This window comes from Chaetodon auriga, chromosome 11 (assembly GCF_051107435.1).
Source record: "Chaetodon auriga isolate fChaAug3 chromosome 11, fChaAug3.hap1, whole genome shotgun sequence".
Lineage (NCBI taxonomy): Eukaryota > Metazoa > Chordata > Actinopteri > Chaetodontiformes > Chaetodontidae > Chaetodon > Chaetodon auriga.
Window position 1 is genome coordinate 9,525,642 of NC_135084.1, and position 12,423 is coordinate 9,538,064.

The 12,423-nt window shown below is 42.0% G+C and overlaps 1 protein-coding gene across 3 annotated transcripts in view; it reads right to left on the reverse strand.

Moving 5' to 3' along the window:
* Positions 1–12,423, reverse strand: part of disc1 (DISC1 scaffold protein) — a 40,302-nt gene that overhangs the window by 21,832 nt on the left and 6,047 nt on the right. For all 3 annotated transcript variants that reach the window (XR_013077823.1, XM_076743720.1, XM_076743721.1), the window contains exons 3-9: positions 11,980–12,049; positions 10,214–10,370; positions 9,219–9,315; positions 8,438–8,670; positions 4,795–4,849; positions 2,917–3,019; positions 2,560–2,748 (exon numbers count right to left, since the gene is read on the reverse strand). Coding sequence is in view for 2 of the 3 variants with exons in the window: in XM_076743720.1 (XP_076599835.1) it covers positions 2,560–2,748; positions 2,917–3,019; positions 4,795–4,849; positions 8,438–8,670; positions 9,219–9,315; positions 10,214–10,370; positions 11,980–12,049 (904 nt within the window). In the remaining variant the exon portion in view is untranslated. The remainder of the gene's footprint in view (positions 1–2,559; positions 2,749–2,916; positions 3,020–4,794; positions 4,850–8,437; positions 8,671–9,218; positions 9,316–10,213; positions 10,371–11,979; positions 12,050–12,423) is intronic.

Genomic DNA, 12,423 nt, shown 5'->3' on the forward strand with positions numbered 1-12,423 from the left:
CTGTGTAGTTTAAGAGAATGTAGGTGTATACATTTTGTCAAGGTGTCAGCTGAACTGCCCATTGCTTTAGAGCCCAAAGCATGACAATAGGCCTTTTCAAGAGTAGGCGTGTGGTTTTCTTGTTATATGATGAGACTAGTGACATCAGCATGTGCTAGAAATGTCAGAAACCAAAAAGATGGACATCTTGACTTTGAAGTAGACTGTAATCTCTAAACCCCTCTAGCTAAAGAAATGGTAATGTGCTGTTTGTGGGCTATCGGTTTCCAGCTCGCGTGTGCCAGCCCCTTATTACCAAAATAGGATGACAGTTTAATGAGCCCCTTGCTTGGTGTCAGCAACACATTGTGAAATTGTGCCTGCTGCCATATTGTGCGCGCCCACTTGAGCATTTGAGCAAGCCGCACAACCAATCATTAACTTGCCGTCTCTTCCCACATTTGTGACGTGTTGCTCACCTGATTCCCGTTCCTTTGTTCAACCCGAGCGGCGTGTCACTGGTTTCCCAGCCTCTGTGCCTCTGAGAGCTGCAGGATTCTTTGTGAGGCGCACAGTGTATTTAGGATACTGAGGTGAACTTGAACATCTTTGGTGGTTGTCAGGGGGGAGATTAATGCTATCGCTGGCTGTTCAGCAAGTCAAGGTGTTCAGGACTGTATTTCAGCAGCAAAAATCAGGCAGGTGCCTGAGTTTCATGCTCATTGGTGAAAGGAAAAGAAACGTAATTGCTTTTGCTAGCGAGAGGAATTGGTTTAAAGTACAATAATAGAAAATCATGGACCTTATATGAACAAAAATACCAGGTCTATGCATTACCATATACCCAGTGAAAACTCTGTGCATCTCAGCGTGGCTGCAACAATGAAAGGGTGCCCCCTAGTGACAGCAGAGGGTGTATTCAAGAGAAGACAATGGGTCGACAGTAACGGTGACGCTGCAGCCACAGGCCTTAATGATTTACATCACAGCGTATGTTAGACGGCTGATTGCACACCTCGGTGTTGCAGCAGGTGCCCTCCAGGCTCCGACCTTTCGCTAACCTGCTCTGACCTCGTCACTTCCCTCCCATTCTGCGCTCCCGTCTCAGCGCCTCAGAGAGTGAAGTGACCTTTTTTAGAAATCTCCCTGTGACTGATGGACTAGAGAGGGTAGCACTGCAGGTTGTGCCGTCGAAATCCATTTATCTCCCTGCCAGTGCCAGGAGGCCAAACCAATCTAACTCCCCCTTCTCCCCCCCAAAAAGCCCCTTCTTTAAGCAGCATTCAGATCTCCTCGAGTGTGAGCGCTGATACATCATGTCTGCAGTGGCTTGGAGGTAATTGGATACTTCACACAATCTAAAGCTCATTTCCCCTCCGCACCCCCCCAATCACCCCTCACCCTCCTCTTAACAACTGCCAATCCCGCTGGTAACTCATTTGATGCCAAGTCCCCACTGACAGCAGATCACTTCTCCTTCATTTGGGGGAAAAGTCATCGTCCATTGATGTCCTCCCAGTGTGAAACAACATCAAGAGAGGACTTCTCTTTCAAAGCACTCTCATGTTTCACATTTGAATTGATATTTAAAAGGTGTATTCAAAGAGAGAGGGAGAGAGAGGTAGCTTTCAAAAATACAACAAACGTTTTCTTGCCTCAGTGGGTAGGTGAGTGTCCTTTCAGTTAATGGCGCATTTATTTAATTAACTTTTTTTATACTGTTATTTCAAGCTGCTATGAGCAATATTTTTATATATGTTTATGGCACAAATGACTATGTGTACTTTAAAAGAGGTCACTTGTAGTGATGAACACACAGAGTGTCTAAAGAGTCTTTTAGCATCTTTCAGCTCATTGTTTTGGCTTTTATGCCCAAACTCTACCATTTTGGTTCATTAGTCGCTCCAGATGCAAGCAAGCAGCTATTATCACCAAAAGGTCCCACAGTACACTACCTGCCCAGCACCAAACTGCATACAGACACAGTAACTACCAGCTGTTCAACATGGAGTGGAGCATTCAGCTGCTTAACAGATGCTTCCCTCAGAAGACCAAAAACAGAGTGAATACTGGGCTTACATTGGCCAGGTGACCAGAAACACGACTTCAAATAAATTTTAATGTTACTGTCTAATTGCTGGATGTGTAAATAGGCTGTTTGTTAACACTGCCATCGCCATGTCAACTTAAAAGCTTTCCACTACCTACTAAATCAGTTAACGCAGGTCCAATGGGACAAAAATCTGTTTGTCAACTAACTCTCCAGGCCTATAAACGGCTGGAAAGTTAGGTGAATCTGCAGTTTGTGGGCAGGTGAAACAGCCCACCGCTCATTTCTGTCTACAAATAAGCATATTTCCCAAAATGTCAAACTGTTCCCTTAAGTTATGCAGATTTAACTCCAAATATCTGTAAAGCTGTCGGTAGCCATTAGTGAGAATTATTTCTTGCCCTTAGAAAGTCTTTATTACAGTAATGAGGATGAATTGTTGTTTTTAGTGTTGCCCACAGCGCCCCAGTTTCTCCTTTGGGATGCAAACAGTTACGTTAACTTGATGTCGACCGGCCTCAGTGACTCACCGTGCTGAGCCTCCTTCTGCTCCAGCTCCTGCCTGAGCTGCTGCCGCTGCTCCTTCATCCTGGTCAGCTCCTGGCTGCTCCCCGAGCTGAGGCTGTGCAGCCTCTTGGCCAGAGCCTCCAGCCGGTCCCGCTCCAGGTACACCGCCTTCATCTCAGCCTTCAGCTCTTTGGCACTGCTGAAGTCATTACCTGCACCACAGGAAGACATTAAGCTTACACCGCCCATTAATGAGCGCCTCGATCATTAATAGCTTAAATTATGTGGGGCTAATGGTGGGCGATTCAGGTAAATGAGGTAAATAAAAGATTTGAAATGTAGGAAGGGCTGCAATGGGGTGTGGCTGAGTGGAGATTTACCTGAGATGGCCGCCAGCTTGGCTTCATGCAGTGCCAAAAGCTGAGTTTCAGTCTCACTGACTTTCCTCCTCAGGCTGCTGCCCAGCCTCTGACTCATGACCACCTGGGGAAAAGAAGGAGAAGCAGCGGCGGAGGAGAGAGAGGGGGGAGGGTGGTAACTAACAAAACCTTTGCAGACACATGGATCCCACAGGATGCACAGCTCATTTCCAATTCCGCTTTCATTTTCTTTTTGACACTCATTCTTACAAGACCTTACAGATTCATTTCCGTCCTTCTGTGTTCGCCCTGCTCTGAATACACAGCAGAGCATCAACGCCGATGTGTTACCTCGTCTATAACCTTTAGAAAGAAAGAGAGTGCATCTCCTTTCACGTGGACAGACAAGGAAATGTGAAATCTCCATAAAAGATGCCATTAGAATGTCAGAGAGGAAAAAGACCCTGAATGTCACAGGCCTGATGGGGATGCAGCACCTCAGCTCTGCAGTATTCACAGAGGGATTGATGGCTTCAGATAGAGCCTGTCTGGCCCCCATCTGCCCTCGCTCTGCCCTTTAAACCTCTGTTCTTTCCAATGTATTCACTTTGAGTAGCAGCCAGATACAATCCCCATGATGCGCTTCCTTCTTTTGAGGAACTATTTTCACCACTCAAAGGGATGTGGAGCCGGATTTTCTGATGCATTTTCTTCTTGAATCTGACACAGTTTTGTGCAACACTTTGAAAGGGCTGTCAAATAGGTTGGTATTTCTGAGGCAGAACATCTCCAGGGAGTTTTCTTCCAACAGAAATATAAAAAACTGTTTTCTCAAACAGGCTTGCATAATATTATTTCACGCGTTACATGAACTGGAAACTGCTCCGGAGTGCTTTTCAAAACTGTAGAAATTCTGACATTGGTGATTTAATTTCAAACCATCAGGCTACTTGTCAATTTTGAAAAAGTAAATAGAGAAAGCGAAAGTTACTTTCACACCAGCAATCACTTTGTCACAGCAGGTGTGTCATTTTCCACATTGTGGGTATCTCACATAGGAAGAAAACCTTCCATTTCAACTTAACAATGGACCATCTTGTGATTGTACTAAAAGTGTCTCTTTGTGGAAAGCCTATACATTCCTTTGAGGCGCACTTGCAGCATCAACCTACCATTTGATGATGGGTTTCTAAAGGACACAGTAACAGTACAGAGGTCTTTTCTGAGGCCCTCTGTCCCCTGCTGTGCCTCTCTCACTCTATCCTTAAACCACCACTTCTGACAGATTTCTGATGCTTCTGGCTTTTTCCAGCTGCAGAGATCCATGTACAGAGATCAGTGAGAGTGAAAAGCAAACCCCTGAAAAGCAGGGGGAAACTCCAGAGACACAGCGCATACAGAGGGAGGCACGCAAAGCCTTTCACGTGCAGGAATCCACCAGTGACACACACAGAAAACTCACCAAAGCCATGCAAGCTCAACAAGTATTTCACAAAGTACACATACACCTATGAATTTCACTGCCGGTAAAATAAAAGCTTCTACAATTTGCAAATTCATAACATTACTACTTTAGTTGGTTATTTCTCATCTGAAATACACAGAAAATCAGATAGCTGTATTTTTCTACAGCACTGTATTTAGTTTTATGGAAGAATTTTTTTTGAAAACGACGTCTCCAACATGACTCGACTCAACTGTGGAGAGTTCACTGCTTTATCAAATAGGAATAAGCACGAGTACAGACACTGAGATAGCATGAATTTTTAACACATTGGCTCTGACACACAGCATATACTTTCTATTTTGACTTGCCACTCATTAGAACATGCATATTCAGTCACTGCTGACATGCTGAGGGGAGGCTGAGCTGCAATGGACAGAGGAGCAGTGGCTTACTTTAGCAGTCGCTTCCTTGATGGACAGATTGAGCGCCTGCTCCTGCTCCTGGAGTCTGCGAAAAGGAAAGAAAAAGGTTACAGTGCAGCACAAAAAGTCATTTCTTTCTTTGGGGAGCTTCAAGTGAAATTGATAGATGTCAATGGGAAGTCCAGCAGTCATCTGGCCGATAAACAGAGTGGGTAATCAAATACCAAGAGAGTTGCTGAATTTCTCATAACTTTTATAAGAATTTCTTAAAAGATTTGTCCAATAGATAAGAGCAAAAGAGTAAGCACCAGATATTCACTGATAAGTTTACATCTTTGCATTTGCAGTGAACATAAACTTCAAGCAGACATCCTCAACCAGAATATGTTTACATACTGTCGAGAAGGAAGTCCACTCTCTTGTGTTCAACTGTTCAATATGAAGATGAAACCAGCAGCCAGTTAGCTTAGCTTAGCATAAAGACTGGAAACAGCTGGAAACAGCTAGCCTGGCTCTGTCCATAGGCAGCAGAATCTGTGTACCAGCACCTCAAAAGCTCACTAATTAACACATTTGATTAATCTGTGCAAAAATTGAAGTGTGAAGATAGTTTGGGGTTTTATGGGGGTTATGTGCCAGACTATTTATTGGCTGGGTGCAGTGACTTCCTACCGGTGGCTGGCTGGTGTTTTGTATTGAACGGACACATATGACAGCGGTAATGATGTTCTCATCTTACTCTCAGTGAATGAGCTTATTTCCCAAAATGTCAAAGTGTTCCTCCATGCAGTTACATTAAGCACTGACATGTCCTGCCTGTTGTTCATTCCCATTAACTGTTCTAGTCGAGCTTTCTACTAAGCCTTCAAGATAATAATCTTGCCTGTCACTTTTAATTTATAACTGCGAAATATCCTCCAAAGAGCTGAGATAATATTGTTTCCAAAAGCTCTAATTAAAATAATTTAGCTGTTGTTGTACATCTTGAAAACAAATGGATATAAATCAGGGGAAGGCGGCTGAGCTCCAAACTGTGCTGTGAGATGATTGGTCTCTTAGTCACAGCTTAAATCTGTCGTTTCAAATTAGCCCGTCACATACACATCTTACAGTAAAATCCAATCTCCAGGATAAGAAAAACAAAACCAATGGATTCATTCATATGTTTTCATTGACCGGTCCATTAGAGTCAAGGGGCCATAGTAGCATATGAAGGGTAAACATATAAGGAAAGCTGTGTACTGTATGTACACAGGACAAAGCATTAAGGTCACATTATTTTGTGTTATAAATCAATTAGTAGATGGAAAAGATGGAGCATAAAATCCATTATCCACAACGCAGTCACCTTGAGAGGGTCCCAATTGTCTCATATCGTAAAAATCAGAATGCCCTTTTCATGCTATTCGAGCCGATGTTCAGGGTGAGCCGGACTGAGACGTTGTCTCTGAACATCAGTGTTAGAGCACCCTCCTTTTTTAGGGATGCGGCCACTCCAGATAGCTTTCTTTAATCCAGTACCCCTAAGGAAACCTTGATATGGGAAAGAAATGTCCTGTCTTATTTGAAAAGAGAGAGGAGATGTGCAGCTGAATATCCAATCTGAGGTTGCAATTTCAATCAGTAGCGGGTATAAATGCGTTCCAGTTGGGGTGAGAATATGTCAGATATCAAATTATGCCAGTGATGGTGGGTCACGCCACCGTGAAGGCGATAAGTACAATTTACATGTCTTTCTAACGAGTGGCAAGACAGAGAGGCTTTCCTGAGTGCTCCCTCGCAAGCTATTAACTTCAGAGGATATGATGCAAAGTAATCATTTACATCTGAGAAAAACCATTAAAATTCAAAGCAGGCGCAAGCAGGTGTGAGAGAAGAGGATTGAGGGCACGGGGAATAGAGAAAAAGTAGTTATCGAGTGGCTGCTTGATACATCCTCTCTGAACCTCAAAATAAATAAATCATCCCTTGTAAAGTCTTAGAAATGATTGCATTACATTACAGTCATGTGGCAGTGTGATTTACAATAAGGACATTCAGTCTTTATGGGCACAAGAACTAAATGTCATCAAATAAATCCAAACCTGTGTGCAATTTTATCTATTTTTCTGTGTTCTTCAGTGGTCAAGCTCCTCTGTGCAGTTATTAGAAATGTTGATTGGGTTGAAACACGATGGTGTGATTTTGACTCAGTTGTAGTTTCTTGGCACCAGATAAGACGACCCTGCTGATTTATTCAAAACGCCACTTTGTTTGTCGGAGGATGAATGAAGCTGGGAGGCAAAGACTTAGTGAAACAGAGGATCTGCACCAACACATCCTCTTCCAAACGAGCTAATTTATTGATAAGAAACTACGTGACATGATACAGGGAAAACATTCGTGGGCTGAGGATTGTCGGAGTGTCACTGCCACTCACAGCTCTCTAGCAGCCCCACCTGGTGACTGGCAGTACTGCAGGAACTGTGAGGCGAACGATCCACTGCATGATGAGGTCTCATTTTTTTTTGTTAAATAAATGAACCACAGTGGAGATGTGTTTAAAAAAACATCAGAGTTTTCAGAACTGTTCAACACAACACTACTGCCTCTACAGTAAATGAACAGAAGGGCAGCAGAGTTTTTGTCCAATCATACAAGACCTTGGATGCTTTATATTCAACAGAGGTTTCTTTTTAACCCAGTATAAGACAGATGTTTTCAGATGTTTTTTAGATCATAATATTAATATCAAGTTACTCTCTGATATGTCTTTCTTTCAAAGACCTCTCAAGACGTCTCTGTACATGTTCATTACCTGTCCATTGAAATCTGTCCTTCTGATTAGAATAAATTCACCTTCTACATTCAAGTTAAAGAATTTGTCATTAAAACTGATTATACAAATGACTGCATGTCTTATTTTCTGTACAAATCGCTAGTTCAGGGACTGCTGCTCTTTCATATTTTGCAGTTGTTGGAGATGAGAGATATATCTGCAGTCAGAGGAGGACAAACAGCAGACAAACGTGGACATCATGGCTGATACGGAGGATGCAGTGAGAGAAGAAAAGCCAGTCTGCTTTCTGTTGTCACTGTTGATGCTTGTTTTGTTGTTTCTTTGTTTTCTGTTTCATAAATGTCATGAGATTTCCTGCCATTTAAAAACTGTGAAAACATCCCTGAGCATGTATGTTTGAGGTTACTCTTGTGTCTCATATGATCCCAATTGTATATAATATATATATGAATACATAAAAAGCGTAAATGATAATCAATGTATTTGTTAGAATTCATACTACAAGTGCAACCTTGAGCCAATCATATCACCTCTGCATGTGACAGACCAGTCAGCTAATCCTTTTCACAGTTATGCTGTTCGGCAAGGCTCAGCCAATCAGAGTTTGACTCCAGCGACTAATCAGGAAAACCATCATAATTAGGTGTAAGATGCAAATGTCTAAGGTGTGAAAATGTTTCTTCACAGAACACTCAAGTGCAATTTGACGTTTTCCACATACATTTGCACATTTTCTCAACTGTGACACACTAAGTAGAGCAGAAGCACATACATCCTCTGGACAGCTGGACTATGTCCAAAGTCCTGCAGTGAAGGTCTACAATGGCCCTTTCAGCATTTAGTCAGGTTGTAAGAAGAAACTGGTGAAACATCCTGTGTGTACATGTTGCTGACCTGAGCGTGGAGGGTAGAGGAGAGACAGAGATCTGCATGCGGTTGTCAGAGGTGACCAGGTCCTGCAGGGTCCGGCTCATGTCGCGGAGCTGAGCCACGGTGCAGCTCCGCAGCACGGAGCCCTCCAGCTCCTCAGCCTCCACCTGCTGCTCCTCCTGCTGGATCTGCTGCTCCAGGCGCCGACTGCGGTCCTTCAGCTCCGTCAGCCTCTGCTGCAGCTCTGCTATCTCCTCCTGCCCAGTGTTCAGTTGTTATTATTATTCAGGACCCTTACTTTTATTTTTTAGGTGTTACTCATCACTTTTAGCTATTGTTCTGCTCTCTGTGTGCGTTGGACATGACAGTGTTCTTATTGTGGTCGTGATTGGAAAAATAACCAATTTTGATTATGCTAATTGGGACCGTAATAAATTAAGTTAAATTTGATGGCATAGTAGCTTTTCAATTATCCAGACAAGAACATAACCTGAAACAACCAAAGTTAATTAATTCTGTAATTAACTTATGAAAAGAGCTGCAAATATAAGCTGTATGTCCATCTATAAAGTATTAGCACTTGTCAGTTTTATTATGTAGTAATATGAGTTTCATATTAGAGATATTAGCAATGACATAATGAAATTCGCTATCTTTAAGAGATTTAATTCATTTTTCAGGGATAAGAGGAGAAAATGCAACGGTACTGCTCACATCAGTCAGGTCAGGGACACACACACACGTGACACAATGTGCCAGAATGCACCACAATAAGTCTTAATGACACAGTGTGAGCTGGATTTACCTCGACCAGCCGTTTCTCTTGGATCAGATGATCTCTTCGATGTTTTGGACCCTGCAATGAGTCACACCGCTCCCCTGCATCAGGCTCTGTATCCTCCCTGCAACCAATGACAAAACAGAAAAACAGTCACTGGGAAAGCCTCAGCAGTGATGCTTTAACATCTTAAATCCTGATTTTTCTCATTGTTCATAATCACATTTGAGTCTTTTTGGTTTCTTTCGGTGGTAATTAAAGTGAGCTGATATTGAGAAGTTAGACCTTAACCTTGTTATTTCCTGTTTTTTTTTTTTTTATCATTTTAAAATGTGACACTTTGAGATAGAGGTATGTATGGAAAAAACAGCATGAGCTTTACGTTACATTTGTTCAGGATACCCTCTGGAGAGAGAGGCCCAACCTGATTTCCTTCCTGTTACAAGAGCTATTTTTGACATCCCTTCCCAACCGCTCTGTCCTACAACATCATAATGGAAGACAGAGCATGATTGTGATCACAGGACAACCTCATTTTCACCGCATAAAGCTGTGAAGATGCTAATTTTCCCTAGAGCTGAACAGCCTGTCAACCTCAATACACAAACCCAGTAGGGCTGTGCTATTGTTAATCACCGTGTATTCAAATAACCAGTTCTGTGTCTGTTTGTCAATTACACAACACCAGTGCTGTCATTACATGAAATCTAAAAAACAAAAAAATAAAACTAAAAAAAAAAAAACAGGGAAATATTTTCTTGAGTTTGGTCACATGTCATATTACCTTTCACTTCAATTAACATCAATTTGAATATTATAAAACATTTCATTTTTAATGTTTCAGAAAGGAAAAATATTACCCTTCAGTATAAAAACAGTAGTTTATGATTTCTGTGACACTAATTTTGATTATATCAGAAAGCTTAACTCGTGCTAAATTAGCATGAAAGCCTGTGTTGTGTATACACTAAAACATCATCATTCATTGTTGGATCATTGTTGCCAGCTGTTGGGTGACTGACCTGCACTGACTGCTGTCTGCCCTCTGGAGGGCGCTGTGCACCACCTGTCTGAGCCGCTCAAGGAACAGAGCCACGCTGGGCTGTCTGGAGGGTAAACCCAGCTTCAGAGCACCTCGCTCCCTGCACAGCTCCTCCAGCTTCTTCCCAAAACGCTCCGCTGAAAACACACACACACGCTTACTGAATAACATGCAGCAACATATGCTAAGAAGTTATTCGGTTATTAGCAACTAGGTTCAAGCGAGTGTAGAAACATAGGATTTCCATTCAGGTACTGCTGTGTTATGACTGTACAGAGACCAGATTACTCTCATAGGTCATATGATCTAATCTACACAGCCTGCATTCACTGAAGTAACGTGACTGCACATGCATCACTCCTTATTCAATTACCCAACTACCCCTTAACTAGAAAGCACTTCAAGAGAGCAAATTTATGTCAATGCTGAACAATTCTCAGCGAGCTGTTTCCAAGAATCACTGAAATCTGAAGAATGCTTCATTTCTTGATCCTGTAAACAAACATTTCCAAATCAGCCCCCTCTGTCGGCTTCATGGTTAAATTTAAAAATGCTTTAAAGGTAAGACATTCGGATCTTCATCTGCAAGAAAATCTCATCAACTGTCTTAGTTCTTGTTTACAACATTTAATGGAAAGTTGCTTTTCTGGCGTCCTGCTGACAGAAAAACAGAATAAGAAGTCAACAGGTGTGTGGAAAAAAAGGTTTGGGATGCACAATATCAAAATGCAAACAGAAAACCTGACAAGACATACTGACCCAAAAAATTACCCCGCTTAAATAGTTCAAGGTCTACAGGACACCAACAGCAGATGTTCATATTTATTTCTGTCACAAGGTCCAAGAAATGGGTCAGGATACGGTCCCCTTGTGCAAATAAACTTTCCTCAGGCCAGCTAGAAAAAGTATTCAGGTCAAACGGGGTCTTAAATGAATGAAGTTAAATTTGTTAGGTTTGAGGACTCTCTGGTTCTTTCCTGTTAGGCCTTCAAAGTTAAACTATGAAAAGCTAAATATAGATGATGAAACATGAATTGGTGCTCACAAAGCCCCAGAAGTCCCAGGTTTACCTACTGTCTGTGCTGCTTTCAGTAGTCTCACACTGTCCAGGTTTTAACGAGTACACATTAGGAAAACCAAGTAGTGTCAATTCAGTAATGCTCAAAGCCACAGAACAATGTTATCTTTCAATAACAGACGCTACATTTGTAAGCCACATTGTTAAATATGAAACCTTTCTATTAAACACTGGGCAGTAAAAACCTGCAAACTATCCAGTAAGTTGGCTGTGAAAGGTGTGTCAGAGTCAGTAAACAACAAACCATTTGTTCATCTCTAACTGAAGTGTGGCCTTCTGCCCTCACATGCCTTATCAAATATGTCGTCCGGTCCATTACTAATTCAATTAACGAGAAATCCAATAAAGGCAACTGGGCCACTTCCCATTGTTTGTTCCATCTTAAATCCAAACATCAAACTGAGTCTGAACTAAATGTCTGGATCCTGCCTGAATAAGTTAGCGAAACCTCAATATACAATGGACAATCCCATAAATTAGATCACTGGATTCTGTGAAGATGATTCAGCTTTCTGTCCACTAAGTCTATTTTCACTATTCGTTGTCCTCCTGTCCTCATGTTCTTCAGGAGGAGTACAATTATCCAAAGAAAGGCATGACACACCTCGTCAACAGAAGCTGAAATGACCTACTTATTACAGCAATGGCTCAAATGAGTCTTAGTTCACCTGCGTCATAGTCGTCATCCAAAATGGCTTTCTGCTGGAGTCTCTGTAGCCTCAACATCATGGACTCAATCTGAGAGGGAGACACAATAGACAGAAGACAGAACAGATTACCCAACAGTCCAGAGGGCAATGCTCTTCAAACTGTCACCACAAGCCCAAAAAAAGGAAAAAGGAAAAGCATGGGTGCAATGACCATTGGGTCAAAAGTGGCAGCAGTCAACAAGTTGAGAACTGGTTTAAAACCTCTTTATCATTACTCAGCATTGCTACTCAGGGAAGACTAATCAACCAAATCATAAATGATTTTAGAGTTTGACATTTGAGACAATTTGAGGGTTTTCAGCTGTTTAGTACACAAGCTCTACACGCGAATCTTTGGGGATATTTGTCTCTGCTGTGGTTCTTGTGAAACTCTTTTAATACCTTTGAGCAGAACCAGACTAG